The sequence below is a fragment of the Camponotus vicinus genome, unplaced genomic scaffold, assembly GCF_025532165.1.
Source record: "Camponotus vicinus isolate PSW18456_S1 unplaced genomic scaffold, iyCamVici1.0 SCAF_7, whole genome shotgun sequence".
NCBI lineage: Eukaryota > Metazoa > Arthropoda > Insecta > Hymenoptera > Formicidae > Camponotus > Camponotus vicinus.
The window spans coordinates 15,391,553-15,414,782 of NW_028141979.1; the positions used below are offsets into that span (position 1 = coordinate 15,391,553).

At 40.7% G+C, this 23,230-nt stretch overlaps 1 protein-coding gene across 15 annotated transcripts in view; it reads right to left on the reverse strand.

Annotated features, from left to right (window-relative positions):
• Nucleotides 1-23,230, reverse strand: part of LOC145974574 (dynein axonemal heavy chain 6-like) — a 424,968-nt gene that overhangs the window by 328,172 nt on the left and 73,566 nt on the right. For 11 of the 15 annotated variants that reach the window (XM_083104479.1, XM_083104480.1, XM_083104482.1 and 8 more), the window contains one exon: nt 8,489-8,630. The exons of 3 other annotated variants lie outside the window; for them this stretch is intronic. In XM_083104479.1, the coding sequence (XP_082960605.1) occupies nt 8,489-8,630 (142 nt within the window). Of the gene's footprint in view, nt 1-8,488; nt 8,631-23,230 lie in introns of those variants that run through there. One more of the 15 variants, XM_083104488.1, reaches the window with a different exon arrangement.

Sequence of the window (23,230 nt, forward strand, 5' to 3'; positions counted from 1 at the left end):
TGGAGCCGGGTGCGACCAGCGAAGAGGAACCCCCCCAAGCCAAAGTGTTAATGTAACCGTGCCCGACGGTTGCGTGGCGCAGGGGGTGTTGCGTCTCGAACGGTTCCCCCGGATACTGGGCGACCTCCGGGGTATTTAGCCAAGCCCCAGCCATTCGCGGCTCTGGTTGGATGATATAGCGCTTCCGCGGTACTCGTGGGACGAAAATGGACACAACGAACAAACAAGCTAAGACTACTAAAAACACCACTATAGACAAAATCCTCCAGGGCGTAGCTTCCTTAGGCAGCGAATGACCAGAGGAATACAACTCGGGGGCGGTCTCATCTGAAGACACCCTAAAACTCGAGTTAGATATAGCGGAGCGGCAAGGAGACGCTACAAGAAATAGCTCCAAAGGGAGAGAGAGGCTATCAAAGCCCAAATCTCTCCCCCTGAAGCAGATTCTAGTCCTGGACCTAGTAGCGGTGGAGCCCCGACTGTGGCGCTTAAACGCGCCCGGCCGGGGACTAGCACCCCTAGCCCCACCGAAACTCGCCAGGGTAAACGACCCAAGATCTCTGATCAAGGGTCATATGCCTAAGCAACCAAAGGGCTTGTCGGACTAGCCCTTATTTTGAAGGGCTTCCCTGACAAGAAGCTAGGAGCCACGGAATGTGGAATGATCAGGAAGATGATCAGAGGGCGTATCCTCGAGTTACCCGAGGGTACAAAAGCCCCCACATTCTCCGGCTCCTGGGTGAGGGAGCATACGTCTTCACATGCGACGACGAGCAGTCTAGGGACTGGCTCAAAAGCCTATCCTCCGACCTGAAGGTGGGGGGAAACTCCCTACGTGTAGTGCCGGTCGAGGAGCTGCTCAAGCGTCATCGAGTGGTACACGTGGAGGAGCCAGACTTGTCTGCTGAGGAAGCCTTGAGGCTCCTCGGCAGACAAAATACAGGACTGGCGACCGGAGATTGGATAGTCACCAGGGGGAGCGTGAGTAGGGATGCCACGAGCACCCACTTCGACTGCCTGGTTGGGGATCAATCTCTGGACGCCCTGAAGTCCTGTAATTTTAGACCCTGCTGCAGTCTCGGACGGGCATCCGTTAGGCTGCCCGAAAGAGAATTCGGTAGGAAGTCTGAATCCGTGGAGGAGACACCAGAGGGGACTGCCTAATTATGACAGTCTCCACGATACCCATCACTCAAATTAACTTGCATCACAGCAAAGGCGCCTCGGCTATTCTGAGCGGGATCCGTTAGCGCACGGTGCGATAGCGCACCAACCCGATAGCACACGAAAAATTGAACACAATTCCCGATAGCCCACGTCCCTTTAGCACACATCCCGATAGCACCCAAAGTAAATCGCGCACAATCCCGATAGCACATCAATGAGAAAGTACACGCACAGACTGAACCCCCTCCCTCCGCCCCCCCACCTCGTTGCAAACCCATGTGGAACCTTGTGTGCTATCGAGATGTGTGCTCAAGGGACGTAGGCTATCGGGAATTGTGTTCAATTTTTCGTGTGCTATCGGGTTGCTGCGCTATCGCACCGTGCGCTAACGGGACCCTCCCGGCTATTCTTGCCAGAAGCACCGCTGCGATGCACACACATTGCCATTATCCAGGAGCCATAGCCAAATGGTCCATCAAAGGTTTGGGCGGCTGTGGAACTATTTTCAGAGCCTGCTCGAACCGCAAACTAAATACATGCATTGCAACAAAAGGCCTTAATATCACTTTTTTGCCTCAGCTCAGCAGCGAAGTTCTAACTCATCCAGACGAGTATCAACCTGGAGGAGGAGAAGACAATGGATTTACTCATAGGGTTAGTCTACATGCTCTACGATTCCTGCGATCTTTCACCTCAGGACAATGTTAAGAACCTGGTTGCCCATGCTGAGGAGGCAGGACTCGAACTCCTCCTGGGCTGTGACGCTAACTCCCCACCATGTTGGTTGGGGCAGCTCAAACATCAACCCGAGAGGGGAGAGACATACCTACATGACTTCATCTTGGACAAAGGACTTATCATCCTAAACAGAAGTACGGAGCCTACCTTCATGGATGTTAGAAGACAAGAGGTAATCGAAATTACTATTTGTACTAAGGGCGTGTCTGAACTGATAGGAGACTGGAGGGTCTTAGATGAACTTTCAAGATCTGACCACAGGCAGATACGTCTCACCCTCCGCCACAACCCACGATCTCGTGGAGGCGGAATTCTAGGAAAACGAATTGGAACGGCTTCAGGTTAGATCTGAAAAACAGATTAACTACCGTTCCAACCAGATTCCATACCAGGGATAACCTGGAAACTGCCGCGGCTTGTTTAAGCAACGCTATCTCGGATGCCTTTGAGGCAAACTGCCCCCTGAAACTTATACGGTCTCAGACCAAAGTCCTCTGGTGGAACAAAGAGCTGTCAAAGCTCAGATCCGAGACCAGGAGACTCTTTAACAAGGCTAGAAACTCTTGCTTGCCTTCACACTGGGAAGCCTTTAGGAACGCCCAACGCAGGTATAGCAGGGAAATAGTCAGAAATAAACGCAGCAGTTGGAGAGAGTTCTGCTAAAGCGTCGAGAGTGCTCCAGAAGCCTCCAGGCTAAACAGAATATTCAGTTCCGACAATCATACCCAGTTGAGATGCCTTAAACGACCCGACATGGGCGTATAGCCCATGTTGATTGTATAAGTCAACCTTACTGAATCTATCGAGCACCTTATGGAGACCCATTTCCCAGATTTTCGAACTGTCGACAATCATTCTACCACTCGCGCTAGACCCAGGAACGCCTTCAAACCCAGGGATTGGTCGCTAGCGACGAAGATAGTTCATCCCAAAGGTGTTGAATGGGCCATTAAAACCTTCAAACCCTATAAATCACCCGGACCAGACGGGATCTATCCCGCCTGCTTACAAGAAGGATTGAGCCTTTTGATAGACCCCCTAGTTAAGGTGCTAAGGGCTAGTATAGCTCTTAGACACGTACCCCTTGTCTGGAGTGGCACCAGAGTCACTTTTATACCTAAACCAGGCAGGAACGGTCATGTCTTGGCCAAAGACTTCAGACCCATCAGCCTTACCTCCTTTGTTTTGAAGACACTGGAGAGACTGATAGACAACTATATCAGGACATATTCCCTCAATACTCGACCGCTTTCCTCTTCTCAGTACGCCTATAGAGCGGGCAGATCCACAGATATTTCCCTTCATCACCTTGTGAGCAAGATTGAGACACAGCTGGCGACAGGAGGGTATGCCTTAGGACTATTTCTGGATATCGAGGGGACATTCGATACCACCTCATATACAGCGATCAAAGAGGCTATGCATAGGCATGACATCCCCGAAACTCTGATCAATTGGACGCAAAGTATGCTATCGGACAGAACTCTGACTGTTGATTACGGAGACAAAACCTTGAGTGGTCTCCCGGCCAGAGACTGCCCGCAAGGTGGCGTTCTCTCTCTGCTCCTGTGGTGCCTTGTGATGGACGAACTCTTGATCAATTTGCAAGAAGCGAGCCTCTTTGTCTGTGGCTACGCGGATGACGTGCCGCAATAGAGAGAGGCAGCTTTCTTTCAACCCTTACGGAGCTTATAGATAAAGTACTTAAGATTATTCAAAACTGGTGTCAAGCCAAAGGTCTCACGGTTAATCTGTCTAAGACTGAGGCTATAATCTTCACTAGAAAATATAAGCCCGAACCCCTAGGGCCTCTGAGGCTCTGGGGTAAAGAGCTACCTTACACTTCTTTAGTAAAATACTTGGAGGTTTATCTTGACCTCAAATTAAACTAGAAACTTCATCTTGAAGACAAACGAAAGAAATTTTACACCTTCATGTGGTCATGCAGAAGGGCTGTAGATAGAACGTGGGGCATTAAACCCAGAGTTGCCCTCTGGATCTACAAAGCCATTTTACTGCTCCGCTTCACATATGCTGTGGTGGTCTGGTGGACCAGGGTGGAAAATGTGGGGGCTAGGAACCTACTCAAAAGTCTTCAAGGTTGCTATCTTAGGGCGGCGATGAGGGCCATGAGAACCACCCCTACGGAGGCGCTTGAGATTGCACTCTGTCTTCTGCCCTTGGATCGCTTTATCATCAGCACAGCCAAACTTTCCGCCTTACAGATACAGATTAAAGTATCAGGGCGAGTGTGTCCCTATTGCGCACATTCCCGATCGGACAGAAACCTATGTGAAATCGTACAATAATAAACCTCGTTTCGCACTGAAAGCACAGGGCGGTGTGAATTAAACTCATTTCGCGTGTAAAGTTGCAAACCCATGTGGAACCGTACAATAATAGACTTCGTTTCGCATTAAAAGGAAAGGGCGAAAGCATGTGTCCGATCGGGTCTGTGCCCGATCGGGTCTGTGTCCGATCGGATCTGTGTCCGATCGGGAAATGTCATCGTGTCTGTTCGGGAATGTGCACAATTGGGACGATCCCGTCAGGGCGAATGGAGAGATCGCCATATTGGTCATACCAAGTTAACGTTTCTCCATGAACACTCATTCACTCTGCTGCAGGATAGAATGCCTAGGAAATCCCAGGTCTTTATGTTCTTCAAAACCCAGATACCTTCTAGGGAAGATTGGTGTAAACCAGAACGAGTCTGCCGATCAAACTGGGACATCTGGTTCATGGATGGCTCGGGGGCAGACGGACGATTTGGAGCTGAAGTCTACGGCTCAAGGACCAATCATAGGGAATCCTTTCCCCTTGGGGACCACGGTATTTCAAGCCGAGATCCTAGCTATCCTTGAATGTGCAAACACTTTAACTTCTGTTGAAGCTATTAACAGAAACATACTCATCTGCTCCGACAGTAGGGCAGCCATCAACGCTTTAGCTAAGACCACCACTAAGTCCTCGGTGGTCTGGGACTGTATGCTTGCGCTCAACAAACTAGGCGAATCTAATAAGATCACCTTAGTCTGGGTTCCCGGTCATCAGGTAATCCATGGCAATGAGGTGGCGGACGGCCTGGCAAAGCTAGGCACCCTCGAGGTCCCGGCCAGACAGGTCGTCGGCGTCCCCTTTGCCATGGGCAAAAGACTCATCAAAGAGTTCCTAAAACGGGAACATCTGGTTCCGTGGGACCAGGTTCAGTGCTGTCGCCAAGCCAAACTCCTACTGAACCAACGCCTCTCAAAAAGAATGGATGAACTTCTAACCATAAGCAGAAAAAAGCTCAATGTCTCCATCGGCCTACTCACGGGCCATGTGGCCCTCAGGGCCCACTTATTTAATCTCGGCCTACTACTACTACTACTGCTACTACTGCTACTACTGCTACTACTGCTACTACTGCTACTACTGCTACTACTACTACTAGGATATAAGATCCCATACGGAAAATAATTGATATTAGATATCCACTAGATATTCTTCATAGGCATTGAGGATACCCACGAATATATAAAAAATAGCTAATAGAGATGCGCTGTAGATATCTAAATATCCGCAATTCGAAGTTTCATAAATATCTACAGGATATGTAAACCAATATCCTGCAAATATCCGTACAATATCCTGCAAATATCCGTCCAATATCCTGCAAATATCCGTACAATCCGTACAATATCCGTGGATATTTATTATATATAGACACATTTATTACATGTATATTGATATTTATTTTTGTATGGATATTCATTCAATGTTCTGTATATAGATACATATATTAAGGTGGAATTAAAGAAAAAATTAACCGGTTAATTTATGGAGCTTTGGAGCTCCTCGCAAAAGCTAGAGGAGAGCTTGAACATTTCTTTTAAAAAGCAAAAACACAAATTTCAGTTACAAAAAATATTTTACAAAACGGACGTTGAAGATAGACTTTGAGAAATGAGAAACAAATTTTTTTTTAACTGTTGCATTGCTCAAGAGAATCGGTTTCCTGGTATAACAATGTATGGGTTTTTAAAAAAGCTTATTTATTTCCCAATAAATTCATATTTTAATTAATTTTCTATGATCTTTTTTGATAAACTTATATCGTTTTGAGGAAAAATTTAAATATGACTGTCTATTTCTATGTGAAACAGCTTGGATCGTGTTACAATTTAATTTCTTTTTTGAAACGTTTTCCATGAAAATTTGTTTCTGAATTGCAGATTTTATAAGGAAAGTTTCATTTTGTAACATTTTCTTCAAAACGGTATAACTTTATTAAAAAAGATCGTAGAAAATTTATTAAAATATGGATTTGTTAAGAAATAAACAAACTTAAAAACATTTTTTGCACCATGGAGCCAATTTTCCTGAATAATACGGCAGTTTAAAAAAAATTTGTTCTTTATTTCTCAAAGTCTATCTTCAGTATTCGTCATTTTGTAAAACATTTTTTGTAACTCAAATTTAGTTTTTAGTTTTTAAGAGGACTGTTTAATTTGAGTTTTATTTCATATCAATACGGTGATTATTTTGTTGATTTGTTGCTATTGAAAGTTAAAAAATTTTGCTAAAATAGTTTAGTAGCCCGTTTTTTTGTGTGTGAATGAAGATATGTGGATAACATGTGTATATTTAGTGGATATCTCTGGTAGCTACTCTTAGTGGAGATATGTAGATGATATATACATCTACTAGTTATTTATAGAGAATATGGACCTCATATAGACATTTACACTTATTAAATATTTATTAGATAAATTTTTCCGTGTGGGATGGTATCATGGTTGGTTTGATTTTAAATGCCAAGGTAGAAATTATCTTTAATTGTTTAAATGAAGTTTCCTATTTTTTATTACATATTCTTATAGCTTATCTCGAGAATTTTCCGAAACACTATAATACAATATTTTTTTATTATAGTGTACAAAAGTTAAGAGACTTGAAATAGTTTTTTCTTTAATTTTACATAAACTATAACATACTTTAAAAATATTCATTTTTCGTTGCTCTTACCTCAATACTTTTATACATAAAATAATGAAAGATATTAATTAATGTAAAAAAACACATAGTTGTTTTTAAGAAGGGCAAATGTTTACTTTAGAGGACCAATCTCTGATAACCTTGACCTTAACATATATTATAGAGGTCACCCTTCTGAGTAACCCTCAAAAGGTTTTAGCCGTCGCTTGTTGCTAAAAAAAATTAAGAACCACAAAAGGTTTCATACGTAATTTTTGGATATACATGGATTAAGATTGTCTTACAAAATGCGTGAACACAGTGCGTTCCGCCCCCCTGCGGAGAAATTATCTACCGTGCAAGCTCTGATCTGCTGCGTGTTTTTGAATAAGGAATCTTCTGAAGAATATATTTATTTGAAAATGGAAGATGGCGGAGGAAGACAAATGAGACGAGATATATGAGTTGTATTCAGAGCCTGACATTGTCAAATGGATAAAGCTGAGCAGAATAAGATGTAAGACATGTAATGAAGCTCGACAAGAAAGATCTTGTAAGAAGGATTTTGGTAATGAATCCAAGAGAAAAAAGACGAATAAGATGTTCTAAATCAAGGTGAGGATGACTTTAAGGAGGATACTGTCAGATTGGGAAAGCGAGGATGGAAATCTGCAAGCATGTGGATCGTTTGGATGAAGGAAGCTTTTGAAGGAAATCAAAGCCTATCTCTCTGTAGCGCCGATTAAATCTACTATTATCGCAAATGTACAATGCAAATCTTCCGTATCACTCTGCATATTAAGGATATTTTTTGTCACTTAACATTTATACGTAATAAACAACATTTCAGAGACGGATCTCCTTGCCGAATGAGAATTCCCTGTCTAAATTCTTAGACTCAAACCAATAAATTCGTGGTTAAATTCAAGTTTGTGATTCGTTATGACCAAGAACTATGAATTATTTTTATGGATGGGATTTGGATATTTGGGCTGTTTTAGTTATTTAGTAATTTGATCGATATAAGATGTATCACAATCCATGCGCGAGATTTTATATACTAAATTTGTTACGTATTTCAGTGTTATATCTTTAATGAAAGCACGAAGTTTATTAGGGCCAGCATGATATAATCTCGTATCAAAATAGTAAAGGAGACCCCCTGCGGGGGGCTCCACTTTCGGAAGATATAACCTAACCCAAACCTATTTCTGATTTAAATCAAATTTTAGTTTTAAATCAGAAATAGGTTTGGGTTATATTTTCCAAAAGTAGAGCCCCCGTAGGGCGAGCAAAACCCACTACATTCACGCATGTACTATAGAAGATGTCAAATAGATCAGTAGGATGTAAACAAAGCTCATATTATATACAATGTTTTGAATGCCTAGAACAGCCTATAATGTCTAAAAACATTAAAAGTGTCAAACTTTAACTTATTATATCTTCTAAAGTAATGCTGTCCCCTGCTTATTTTTTGCGGGGAATTATTCAGGACAACCTCCTCTAATATATCCAAGCGATAAAATCGGTGCTGTGTAACTTTTTATGTACTTTTATCATTAATTTAATATTTTTTATATGATGTATAATTTACATGAAATAATAAATGTATATATAATACCTTCATCAATTGTAAATAATATATATATTCCTTTTCCCATAATTCAATAGGAGTAAATGTTATATCATCTGGGGTATATTGCGACACTCCACTCACACTGATGGTCATATATATCTTATTTACATCTTTATAATCCACAAGTCTGTAATAAAATTAAATAATTTATTTATTGTCACTTAAAGCAAATATTGACAAATGAGAAATAATCTTTAATGATCTTGACTTTGATATATATCATCAAGATCTTAATCTATACAGCACAGAAGCTTGCAGCAACATTGCTACAACATTACAACATTGCACATTGCAGTGTAATGTAGCAATGATATTATTTTACAATATTATTTTAGCAATGTTGCAGCAACATTTTAAAATATCGAAAATATATACAGGGTTTATCAAAATTCGTGAATGTGGAATTCACAGCGTGATTATTCATATCAAAGCAAACAATTTTTTCCTGTGGAAAAATTGCGTCAGAGCATTACTTTTTGTAGTAAATGAAAGCAACTTTAACCCTAGATAGCACAGGACATCCTATGGACGTTCTTTTTGTGTCCATTTTACGTTCCGCATGTCCATGGACATGAAATGAACGTCCATCGTACGTCCGATTCGAGAAATACATTAATGGCCAATATTTGGACGTCCATAAGATGTCCGGTCTTGGACGTCAAAGTTTCGTGTGAGCACGCAAGGATGTGTTAGTTCGTTCGTTTATCGCTACGTGACGTGCGATGCGTTATCTTTCTCGTATTTAAGTTTTAGTTACCAGAATTATATAACGCTTGCAAAGGGTAATAAATAGGATTAAAGATATACTGTTCAATGTAATTTTTGATCACAGTACTTCAGATATTAAATTAATTTTATAAATCGAACAAGTAAATGTTCGGCGAATAAACGAAAATAATCCGCTCATTATCTATTTAAGATGTAAAGTGCAATAAACAATTATAAATATAAATAAAATTTTTGTATGAAATTTTTATATAAAATTTTATATGAAATAGATAAATTATATTATTATTTAATTTCATTGGGCCAAATGTTTTATATATTATAAAGGATACATAATGCCATATATATATATATATATATATATATATATATATATGTACATACAGGGTGAGCCATTTTAATTAACGCACGCAATTATTTCGGAAACAAAGCATTTTAGAGAAAAATGTTTCAGACAAAAGTTTTATGGTTTCGAGGAGGCCATAAGATGGTATCATTGGTTTGTCACTGAAGAGTCATTTGAAGGTCACGTGAAGGTCACTTCAATTTTTTTAAATGGAACACCCTATATATTTTTGCACACACTTGTAGCTTATCTCGAGAGCTTTCCAAAACACTATAATTAAGTACCTTTATATTAATTAGTACCCCACTATATAAGTACCTTTTCGTTAAGTACTTTTTGAGTTATGAGGCTTGAAATAATTTCTTAATTTTACATAAACCGTAAAATATCTTGTAAAATATTCATTTTTCGATTATCTCACCTTAATACTTTTACGTACAAAATAATGAGAGGAATCAATTGGTGTAAAGAAAACACATAGTTGTTTTTAAGAAAAAATATGGAATTGTTAATTGCAAATTACATATTTTTTCTTTTCGAGATAAGCTACAAGAATAAGTAATAAAAAATAGGGGTTTTATTTAAAAATTGAAGGTGACCTTCACGTGACCTTCAAAAAACTTTTCAAGGTCAAACCAATGACACCATCTTATGGCCCCCTTAATGTCAATTAACTTTTGTTTAAAACATTTCTTTCTTCAACGCTTCGTTTTTGAGATATTTCGAATTATCAACTTAAATGGGACACCCTGTATATCTTTTAATATCCTTTGTCTCATTCTAACTAGAGCATCACGTCTCATCTACCTCAGCATTTCTCTACATCTTTGGCGGAGCGTGTTGAGAAAATTATCAACTATTCTTATTCGTATGGAAGGAAAGAATTAAAATCACAGATGGAACAAAAAATTTATTTATTGCACGCATCGTAAAGAATATCATTTACAGCGCATGTTAATAATTCGCAATCAATTAATGATTCGCTGTTAAAGATATCACTCTCGCGTATCGTTTTTACAACATCGCATACAGTAGTAATATTGTTACGTTGTAATACAGTTTCAAATTGTTTAAATTTTTCATTAACAAGATAGGTATTCTCGCATAACCAATTGTGCATATGATCGATACAATTTTCAAAATTAAATAAATGTAATAATGTTTGTGGTTTCATATACAAAGAATATTCGCATAATGTGAGTTACAATTTTTGATTGACGCAAAATATGCAATTCGATCGTTAGATCTCCAATCCTTAATGGGGGAGCAGTCGATTGTAGAAAACAGTCAATGTCTGCTTGCTTCTGCATCAACAAATTCCACGTTGAAAAAGGCAACACTATTTGATTGACTCGATTATAGCCGAGAATCAGCTCCACGTACGATACAGCTCCAACACTTATTCCAATGTCCAAATATTTATACAACGTCGGGGTTAGAGCGTATCTTCTTCCAAGTATGCGAGCCGCACGATGAAGCTGAATGCTATAAAAATATAAATAATTAGACCACAATATTAAAAAAATAATAAAAAGAAATTTTTTTAAATAATCAAATCTTACGTGTCGCATTTTTGCTTCTTACACGGTGGAGTTTCACCGTTTCGAATCGGAACGTAAAAATTCATGTTGATTTCTTCAGTGAACCTTTCACACGCGCGATTGATGTAATACTGATCGTATTAGAATTATTATTAATTCAAATAGTATCGCAAATTGTGATGTAGAGGGGACTATTGCTGACGCAACATTTTAATTTCCTCTAAAATTTTGTCGCGCCGATGTACGGCTGCGATGACATCATCATCCCCAGAACAAAGATTTAGCTGAATATAACAAAAATTTCCAAGCGCCGATGTACGGCTGCTCCCGATGTGATCAATTGTACGTGACAAATCGCGAAATTTTCAAGGTTAAAATGCACATCAGAACAAAGATTTAGCTGAATGCGCTAAAATTGAGCGCCGATGTACGGCTGCTCCTGATGCAATCACGTTAGATTTTTTAAATGCACGTGACAAATCGCGAAAAAAATAATCGCCAAGGTTAAAATGCGCATCTGAACAAAGATTTAGCTGAATGCGCTAAAATCGAGCGCCGATGTACGGCTGCTCCTGATGCAATCACGTTAGATTTTTCAAATGTACATAACAAAACGCGAAAAAATAACCGCCAAGGTTAAAATGCGCATCACCCCTAGACAAAGATTTAGCTGAATGCGCTAAAATCAAGCGCCGATGTACGGCTGCTCCTGATGCGATCACGTTAGATGTTTCAAATATACGTGACAAAACGCGAAATTATCAAGGTTAAATTGCACACGCTATTCCGGGGAATTTTTTAAGATGAAATCATTCTAGAATGTTCGATGATAAAACAATGCAGGAGAATATAAATCATGATAAAGAGGCACAACCCGCCAGTATTTTCGCTAAAGTACGTCAGAACAGTCATTGGAAAGCGCTTTTCGCAAGTGTGTTACAATATGGAGGAACAAAGTTTGTGAGAGCAATCCACTTTGGTGAATTCATTCGAAGATTATATTGTGTGGGAGCAACGATGAGACCAATACATCGAGTCATTGGAAGAGCAAAGTCGAATCAAATGACCGCGATTATCGATCACGCGGAATCGACAATCGCTGATTGCTCGGATCGCGCGCCTCGAGGGTTTGAAAAATTCTTTACGCGGACGTTTCGTACACGCGGGTGCCGGATGTAGCGCGCGTCAAAATGGATTTGTGTGGCGCGAGATCGATACGGCGTTCGAGAGTCGCGTATTGACTGGTGCGGTGATAAACTATAATCACATCGAACCTCGTCAATTTCTCGAGAAGGCCAAAGACATTGTGTTAGAACATGTGAAAAACATTATGAAAAAACACTATAATGTGAAAGTGAACACTATATTTAATGGTGAATTCGTGACCAGAGATAAACGCGCCAACAAAAGTATCAATACGAGAAACTATGAACTCTTTCGCACATCCGATTTACGCGAGTGGTACGAACGGTGCGTTATCGAGTCCATCCTGGCGTCGCTGGAAGAGTTTCAGGAACGCGATAGCGAGTGGGCATTGTCGCGAATACTTAATTTGACTGTTAATGTAAATAAGTATAATCCTATGCGCGCGGGATGTCACATTAAATTGCCGCGGGAGATTATGATGAAAAGAGCGGTGATTAACATGCAATCAAAGGACAATGCGTGTTTCGCGTGGGCATTGGTCGCCGCTCTATACCTCGCCGCAAGGAACGCGGAACGGGAATCCTCGTATCCGCATTACGCGACAGTGCTGAATCTACGGGACATTGAGTTTCCAGTGACTGTGAATCAGATTAAGAAATTTGAACTTGTTAACGACGTTTCGATCAATGTGTACAGCATTGAAAACGAAGGCATTGTTCCGATACGATGGACGATACGTCTTACGGAGCAAAAGCGGGATAAGCATGTGAATCTGCTATACGTGGAAGATGGTAACAACGTCGGACATTTCGCGTGGATCAAGAACTTATCCCGGCTCGTGAGCTCGCAACTGAGCAAACACAACGGTCAAAGATATATGTATCTGCGACCGGTACGTATAATTTATATAATTTATATAATTATAAGTTATACAGCAAATTGTATATATAAAACTTTAATTAAAAAATTTTTTTCTTTTACAGATGCCTGCATTATTTTAGTTCAGACGACAAGTTGCAGGCGCATACGGTCGACTGCGGAAAGATGAATGACTGCGCTATCCGATTACCGAGCGATAAGGACAAGTGGCTCGAGTTCAACAACTTTCGGAAAGAGCGGTTTCCATTCATCGTATATGCCGACTTGGAATGCGTTTTGGCAAAGATGAATGAAGAACAACAAAATTTGTGCCAGCATCACCAAGTATTTAGTATAGCTTATTATGTACATTGTTCGTACGACAAATCATTATCGGCATATCATTCGCGTCGCAGTACCGATTGTATAGCATGGTTCGTTGAAGATTTTACAAATTTAGCAATTCGCGTTAAGAATATTTTAACAACCAATGTCCCCATGGTAGATTTGACGTCCGAAGAGTGGGAAAAATTCCATAGCGCCACTCAATGTCATATATGCGAAGAACCATTCGCGCAAGACGATACACGCGTACGTGATCATTGCCATCTGACCGGGCGGTACAGAGGTCCCGCGCATTCAAATTGTAATTTAAATTATAAAGAATCTTTTCGCATTCCGATAGTGTTTCATAATTTATCCGGTTACGATTCACACTTTATTATCGAGGAAATAGCCACAGCGTTCGATGGGAAAATCGAGTTACTTCCGATAACAAAAGAGAAATATATTTCGTTTACTAAAAATGTCGATCTTAAGAAAGAAAAATAAAAAAATCAAGTAAAATTACGCTTCATCGATTCATTCTTCTCGCATCGAGTCTCGACAAATTGGCATCATTTTTAGAGAAAGATAAACTCAAAATTTTAAAATCGGAATTTCAAAATTTATCAACAGAAAATTTCAATTTATTAACACGGAAAGGCGTCTTTTCGTACGAATACATCGATTCCGTTGACAAGTTGCAAAATACATGTTTACCACCGCGCGAATCATTTTACTGTTCCTTGACCGGCGAAACTATATCCGAGACCGATTACGCGCACGCCGAGAACAATTGGACGCGATTCCCCATTCGGACGCTAGGCGAATATAGCGACTTGTACCTCAAAATTGATTTCTTATTATTAGCCGATATTTTCGAAAACTTTCGCGATAAATGTATCGAAAGTTACGGACTCGACCCCGCGTATTACTATACTCTCCCCGGATACACGTGGGACGCCATGTTGAAGCATACCAAGATCACGTTTGAACTGCTTACAGATATCGACATGGTTATGTTTATCGAACGTGGTATACGCGGCGGTCTGAGTCAATGTTCCAACAGATACGCTCGTGCTAATAACAAGTACATGGAGTCGTACGATCCATCGAAACCATCGTCATACTTGATGTATTTCGATGTAAATAACTTGTACGGATGGGCAATGTGTCAGCCGTTGCCCTATGCCGATTTTCGATGGGTCAACGACGTGTCCAATTTTGACGTATCATCGATCGCGCTAGATTCGCCTACAGGCTATATCCTCGAAGTCGATCTCGAGTACCCGCAACATCTTCACGATGCGCACACTGACCTACCGTTTTGCCCGACACACGACAAACCACCTGGCAAGCGAGAGTTCAAGTTGCTCGCAACGTTATACGATAAGAAGCGTTACGTGGTACACTACCGCAACCTGCAGCAGTGTACGCATCACGGTCTTCGCGTTACAAAAATACATAGAATTTTACAGTTTTCTCAATCTCCATGGCTTCGAAATTACATAGAACTAAATACACATTTCAGAACATTGGCTGAAAATGATTTCGAAAAAAATTTATATAAATTAATAAATAATGCGGTGTTTGGTAAAACGATGGAAAATGTGCGGAATCGTGTCGATGTTAAATTATTAACAAAGTGGGATGGTCGGTACGGCGCAGAGGCGATGATCGCGAAACCAAATTTCCACAGCAGCATTTTTTCAGAAAACTTAATCGCTGTGGAATTGCACAAACTCGAGGTGAAATTCTAATTCTTCGAGTATGAATGTCACGGGATTAGTTTTCTACACCTCGACAATCTTAAAAACTTCGGTCGTCCAATTAGGTGTGAAACCTTTTTCAAAGATGGTCTTGTATTTACTCACGCGTACCGAATCGCCTACTTTAAATTTTGTCGGAGCCGCAATTTTTACGTTGCTATACACCGTATTTAAAAGTTTTTCGGTGATCGCTGGAGTGACGTCGGCAGGTCTCATACCGATGGTGGGATGTTTTCGCGTATTGTACTCTGCAACGAGTCGAGATAGCTCGTCGATCCATTTGTAATTTCCGTTGAGCGTAAACATTTTCCACATATTGTTTTTCAAAGTACGATTGAATCGTTCCACGACCGAGGCTTTCATAACGGAATATGTCGAGTAATGATTAATGTTGTGTTTCTTCATGAGTTTCTGCACACTCGCGTTGTAAAATTCTTTTCCTCTGTCGGTTTGAAAATTTTTCGGACACCTTCTATCATCTCCCATAATCTTTGCGATCGTTTCGGACATTTCGTTTCCGCTCTTACTCTTGAGCGGTACGGCCCACGCATACTTGCTCAACACATCGATAACTGTGAGTATATATTTATGACCCTTGTTGAGTCGAGAGTACGAACGCATGTCGACCACGTCCGCCTGCCACAGATCGTCGTATCCGCGTACAACGACGAGTCTTCGTGGAAAATTTCTTCTCGCCGGAGCATGTAATTCCTCGACTAGTTGCCGCTTTTCGGAGGTGTTTTTCTTCTTTCGCACGTTTGATCGAGGCATAATTACTATTGCGATATTAGTATGTCTCGTTTACTGTGTCGAATCAGATGTTGCATATCTCAGTACATTCTTTATCTCGTCCATCATTATTCGTAGTGCCTGCACGTTTGTTTCGAGCGCGATAATTTTTTGCTCAATTTCTCCCTGTCGATCTCTCAAAAGTTTATCCACATATCATTTGTTGACGGCGTCAGTATCGGCTTCCGGTTGCGCTACACGTTGAATCTTGCGCGACCTTGCATCAAAGCCGGTAGTAGTCTGGCAGAGAGCGTTATCGCGAACGTAATTTCTCAATAATCCATTCCATTGATAGTACAAATTATTCGACGTTCCGAGCAATAATCCAAATTTATTAATCGACATTTCGGTACCGAGAACATTGACCGAATGACACGTATCATCGACGCATAGTTTAATTTATAATAATGCCAGCCTCGCGAAGTTCTTCGATAATTGACAAGATTTCATTGTCGTGAGCATTGTTGCCGGCTCGACGCGAGGCGTCCAGCAATCGCAAACGATCTACCAATTCGTTGGGATCGTTCCAATGCACGTAATCGATCATATTGTCGCTTAGCGTCATGGTGCGCGGCGCGTCTATACCTCTTCCCACCTTTCTATCGGGGAATAATGGCGCAATTATATATTTGTACTTGTATCCTTTATTACTTTTAATAGGATTATTAACTTTGTTGTCACGTTTATACGCATTTGTTGCTTTTAATATACTTTGATTTTTATACAAATCGTCTTGAGTGTATTTTTTATGATTCGGAATATTTCTAAAAATCAAATCGTAGATACCTTCGGATCCCGTATATTTTATTCCATCGATAATTATATTATCTTCCATGTCCACATCGAAACGTTTATCACCTAGCATCATTCATTCGCTGGTAAATTTAACACCGTAGACGTAATCCATACTCTTATTTTTATCAACACTCATGATAGCTCCTATATATTTTTGCGCTAGTGGATTAAAATGATCTCGGAACGTTTTCTGACTTTCGGACGTTTCTAATTTATGTCGGACCGATGTTACAAACGAATCGGGTGTGGTCTCGTAAATTTCTTCGACGGACGGGGATGGCATTGTTTGACGCGGTTGTACTTTTATCGGAGTAGAAACAGTAGCCATATTAGAAAATTGTTTCCTTTGTTTTGATTCGGTGTCGAATATATCGGCGAATCGTTTATCGGCATATTTATCCGTGCTCGCTTTATTCCTTGCTTTGACTCTTTTATTTTTTCCTCGTGCTTCTCTCCAAACGTCAAACTCAATGGTTCGATTTTCGGCGCATCAGATTCCACAGTATTTTCGATAAGCTGTTTTAAAGGTTCGGTAATTGGCTTAAATTGTCTTTCCAATGCAACGTCTTCCTCCATTTTATCAGTTTTCAAAGCGCGATATTTTTTGCGAATTGATTCGCTCGTTTTTGCAATCTCTCTCGCAATCTTTTCACGATCACCGTTCATGATGCTCGATCGATGTGTCGATGATGACTGATCGCTTTACGGTATCGCGAAATCATTAAATCCTCTTCTATATCGTCCGTTGATCAACATGCTGTCTTTATCAATGACTACGAAGCCATATTTGCGTTGCCAACATTTCTGACACAATGCGCGGAAATCGTCGTAAGACATGTCGATATTTACATGATCGTTGTACACATGTTTCAAGTTTGTGCCGTCTTGTTTAAATAAAATCAAAAGATTCGCATTGTCGCGTATAAGATGCTTAGGTATCTTGGCGTACGTTTGACAAAGATAGAAACAGTCGACGCTCGAGTGTCGACCCATTGCAAAGTACTCTCTTATCGTATCTTGCTTGTCCCATGCCACGTCATCAAAGATAAAGATGGAATTCGGAAGCGCCTCGCTCGGTGGAATGACATCGCTGTTATTAGAGAATGTAAAATAACCAATTTCGTCTATAGGTGCTAATAAATTTTCCAAGTATCTATATTTCGGTTGTTGAAGCGATTTCGAGTATACGTACACGTTCTCGAAACGTACACCGTACGGACTTTCTATCAAACTAATCAACACGTTTGTCTTACCGCAGTTTGAAGAGCCGCAAACGATACCGCGTATAGTAGTCGGTAGCATGTTTCCATGCTTGCGTACTTTTTTCTCCGATATTAGTCTATCGTCGAAATTTGATACTTTGATTATCCGCGCTTGTCGCACGAACCGCATGTTTTCTCTTTCGAATCAATTTTGCGAATGATCACGAGGGGGGAGACCTATTTATAGAGGTGTCTCAACTCGAAACCGCTCAGTGTCAAAAATGTTTCTCCTTCTGTCGGATAACAGAGACATTCTCTGGCTTACCGCTGAACAACTGCAGTATATCCCAAAGATTGTTTTACTGCAAAATTTTGGTGATTACGTGGAACGATTGTGGGACCAGCTTCCAGAATATATAAAGGCTGATTCGGAGGTTCGACAATATCGTTCGTGCATGCGACATTACAATTAGCCGTGGCAGCGAACACACATCGACGGTCCGCCACCGTTAATAAAAGATTGCTACGAATGTCAGCGAGAATCGTAAAAGGTAGCGGTCTCTTAAATCGTGCGGTAAACGCGCTTCCCATCGAATTACATATTCCCGGTTATCAGTTTTGCGGCCCGGGAACTCGATTAGAGAAACGATTAGCTAGAGGCGATCGAGGCATCAATCCATTGGACGCCGCTTGTCGCGAGCACGACATTGCTTACTCGCGAAGCAACGACCTCGGTCAACGACACGTCGCGGATCGCATACTAGCTGCAAGAGCGCGAGAACGCATTACCGCGGGATTCGACTCTTGGCGAAAGAGCAGCCGCTACGACTGTTTGGGCGGCAATGAAGGCAAAGACAAAACTCGGCATGGGGATGAAAAAGCCATCGACGACAAAGAGGAGGAAAAAGCGAATACTTCCAGTAGCGAAACGCGGTGGTATTTTACCACTTTTACCGTTGTTGGGAGTTGTCGGTTCTTTGGCCGGCGGTGCGGCGGGAATCGCAAAGGCGGTAAACGATAGCAAGGCGGCGCAACGTCAGCTGGAAGAGTTGCAGCGTCACAATCGCGCTATGGAAGGTCGCGGACTTTATTTCGCTCCGTACAAGCGTGGACAGGGATTCTCAACAAAGTCTAAGAGAAAAAAGAAACGTCGAAAAAACATTAAAAATGCCTACGGGTGCGACAACTAACGTGCAATTGGAACAATTGGCGAAACGTATGCACATATCTTTCTTTAGAGGTGTTTTCATGCGCAATAATTTACCGATAAACGGTGTACGACGAAACGAGAGCGGTATCGTCAATTTGGATGACGTTGATGGTTCCGGTACTCATTGGGTAGCGTACGCAAAGAGGGGAGATCGTGTCGTACATTTCGACAGTTTTGGAAATTTTCGACCCCAAGGAACTTGTGCGATATTTCGGACGAGTGAAAATTAATTACGCATCTTATCAAAGTTACAATCAGAGCATCTGTGGACAGTTGTGTTTAAAATTTCTTCAAACAGTCGACGATCAATTTAAAGCCTGACAATCCATCGTCACGACTCAGTATTCGTTCGACATGTCACTGACACTTACGTTGACTGGCAGAAGCAGTGTTCTCGCTGTAAGCTATTTTCCCGCTATAGATTTGACCGATGCCGATTACGAGCTCGGATTAATTGATTTTGAAACTTATCATACAATTCCGAACGTAAATTTTTCGAATAATAAATTTTACTTTGGCAACGACGACAAGGAAATTACGATTCCTGAAGGATCGTATGAATTGCACGCTATAAATGACTATCTCAAACGCGCAATTTTGCAAGATGAACACCTTTCCAGAGATGTTGAAAACGATTATGATGAGGAATATCCAATAGCGCTCCGCGCTAATCATAGCACGCTAAAGAGCGAAATCAAATGCGCCTACAGAATAAACTTTACCAAACCCGACAATGTAGGATCCTTGCTTGGATTCTCGTCGAATCGTATATTGCAGCCTCGCAAGTGATACGAATCGGATGAACCGGTTAATATTATAAACGTAAATATTATTCGTATAGAATGTAACGTGACTACTGGTGCGTACAGCAATGGCATGCGCGTACACACGATACATGAATTTTCACCGAGCGTACCGCCAGGAAATAAGATATCGGAAACGCCGGCACAGATCATTTATCTGCCGATCATCGTACGGAGCATTACGGATTTAACGATACGTATTGTGGATCAAAGAGGTCGATTGCTCGATTTTCGAGGAGAGGAAATTACCGTAAGATTGCATATACGGCGGCGACAAACATAGTATGCTCGAACGAAACGGAGCACGCGAGAGACAATACTTTTACGAGGGACAATACTATTACAGTATCGGGTGACAATAATAAGATAGCCGTTAAAAAGAAGCTGAGCGCGTTGAATCGTGAATTTTTAAAATCATTGGGATTCATCGTACGAAAAGAATGATTGATATTTTGAATATCGGAGGTGAGCCAGTCTTTGACGATTGCATCGTCAAGATTGAGACTCATACGTACAATCCGTACGCAAATACGACGCTTGGATACAGCGATGAGATACGAATACCTATACAACATCAGGATTTGTACACATTACCGTGCGAAAGCTTTCTTTACATCGAGGGAAGGTTTAATGTGCGTAAAGCGAATGACGAAATTAAGGTTGTGTTGGGAAACGATTGCGCCGCATTCATGTTTGATGAGCTTCGATACGAACTCGATGGAGTAGAGATTGATCGCAACAGAAATGTTGGAATAACTTCGACGCTCAAAAATTATGTCTCTCTAACGTACCAGAAAAGTATAAACTTGAAGAACGCTGCGTGGGATTTGACGTACAACGGTGACAAAAATTATTTCAACTATTGCGTACCGCTCAACATGTTGCTGGGATTTTGCGAAGATTATAAACGCGTTGTGATTAACGCTCGTCACGAATTGATTTTGATACGTTCGCGCAACGATAATAATTGTCTATTCGGACATCCATCGTCGGAAGCTGAGATTGAATTACTCAAGATACAGTGGCGTATGCCTCATGTAATATTGAACGAGATTAATAAATTGTCGATGTTGCGAATGTTGGAAAGCGGACGATATTTGAACATGAGTTTCCGATCTTGGGATCTATACGAATTTCCTCTGCTACATAGCACGACTAAGCATTCGTGGACCGTGAAAGCCACCTCCCAGTTCGAGAAACTACGATACGTGATCTTTGCACTGCAAACTGGTAAAAAGAATTCAGTGTCACAAGATGTTACATTATTCGATGACTGCAAATTGACCAACGTTAAACTCTATTTAAACTCGGAATTTTATCCCTACGATGATTTAAATTTAGATTTTGAAAAAAATAGATTCGCCATCCTATTCGACATGTGCTCTCGTTTTCGCAAATCTTATTACGGATGCGATAACAGCACCATGCTATTAACCATTTCAAAGTTTCTACATTGCGGTCCTCTCGCGGTCATTGATTGCTCGCGACAAAACGAGTCTGTCAAAACTGCTACCGTGGACGTGAGAATAGAGTTTGAATGCAGGGAAAATATACCGGTGAATACTACCGCGTATTGTCTCATCTTGCACGATCGGGTTGTCGAATATAATCCATTGACCAATGTAGTCCGCAAAATTACATAAGTCAGCAAATATCCTCTCCATTGCATATGAAAAAAACATATAAAAGATTGAGATGTTTGACGATCGACATCAGTCTGCAATCGGATCTGCAGTCTGGAATCTTGTCATCATGGTTGTGTCAACGTTTGTGGATCTACAAGGATTTATCGTTGGGAAAAATTTTGTTGTGAAGGAAGCTGCGGTTCTGAGAAAGGGATCCGTACTTTCTCATTACATTTTTACATGTCCCGAACCATGGCACACGCTCACAAAATCTGAGAGATGTCAGGTTTTATGGCTGATGAAAAATCACCATGGATTATCGTGGAATGATGGACACGTTTCATATTGGAAATCGAAACGTTTAATTACGACGGCGGTGATGGGTGCAACGGGGGAGGATGATGATGCGTCACCTCTCGTGTACGTTAAAGGGCACGAAAAACGGCAATGGTTAGCCGATATACTGGACAATGATGCGAGAAACGATGTGATTATCGAAACTTTAGATGCAGACTATGATGATGTAGCTTCTTTAAATAAGTTAGATGTTAAGAATATTGTGCGTTGTGAAAATCATGTAAAAATTGTGCTTTACAAAATGTATTTAAGATTTATAATTGGTGGTTGAAACATCATGATAATGATTCATCGAATCCATATTTATAATAAATTGATAATGCAATATACTTTTATCATCTTTCTTATTCTCTCTTTTCTTTCCTCATCTCTATCTATGTACGTGCGCAGTATCGTGTTTCCGTACATGACACAGCTGCCACAGATATTGTATTTCGATACATGGTGATACATTGTAATACATTTAAATATTTGATAATTGAATATAGTTTTGCGTTCAATTACCGTTCAATTCCGTTCGATTACCGTTCAATTCCGTTCGATGACCGTTCAATTACCGTTCGATGACCGTTCAACGGGCGTTCGTTTCCGTTCGACGATCGTTCGTTTCCGTTCGACGGGCGTTCAATTACCGTTCGATAGCCGTTCGACAGTCGTTCGTTTCCGTTCGATGACCGTTCAATTACCGTTCGATAGCCGTTCGATGACCGTTCATTTCCGTTCGACGAGTGTTCGTTTCCGTTCGACAGTCGTTCGATTATTATATTTTTATTTTTTTATTATATACTTTTTCTTATATTTTTATTATATTATTATTATATTATTATTAAATATTATTAAATATTATTTTATTAGACACACACACACACACACACAATTGTATTACACACTATAATAAATTTTATATATTTAGTATTGAAAAAAAAATGTATTTATTTACGCGCCTCTCATTGCGCTCCCATCCCTTGCGTCTCTATCTCTCTTGCGCTAGTTGTAAGTATAGCGATATCTTCGTTGCGTTCTCTCTCGCGCGTTAGTTGTAAGTCTCGCGATATCTTCGTTCTCTCTCGCACGCGTTGTTCTCGCGCTATTATCGTTCTAAGTCTCGCGATATTATAGTTCTCTTTCGTATGCGTTCTCTTCGCGCTATCATTCTCTCTCGCACATGTTGCTCTTGCAATATCGTTCTCTTTCGTACACGTTGTCCCGCGATATTATCGTTCTCTCTTTTTCATATGC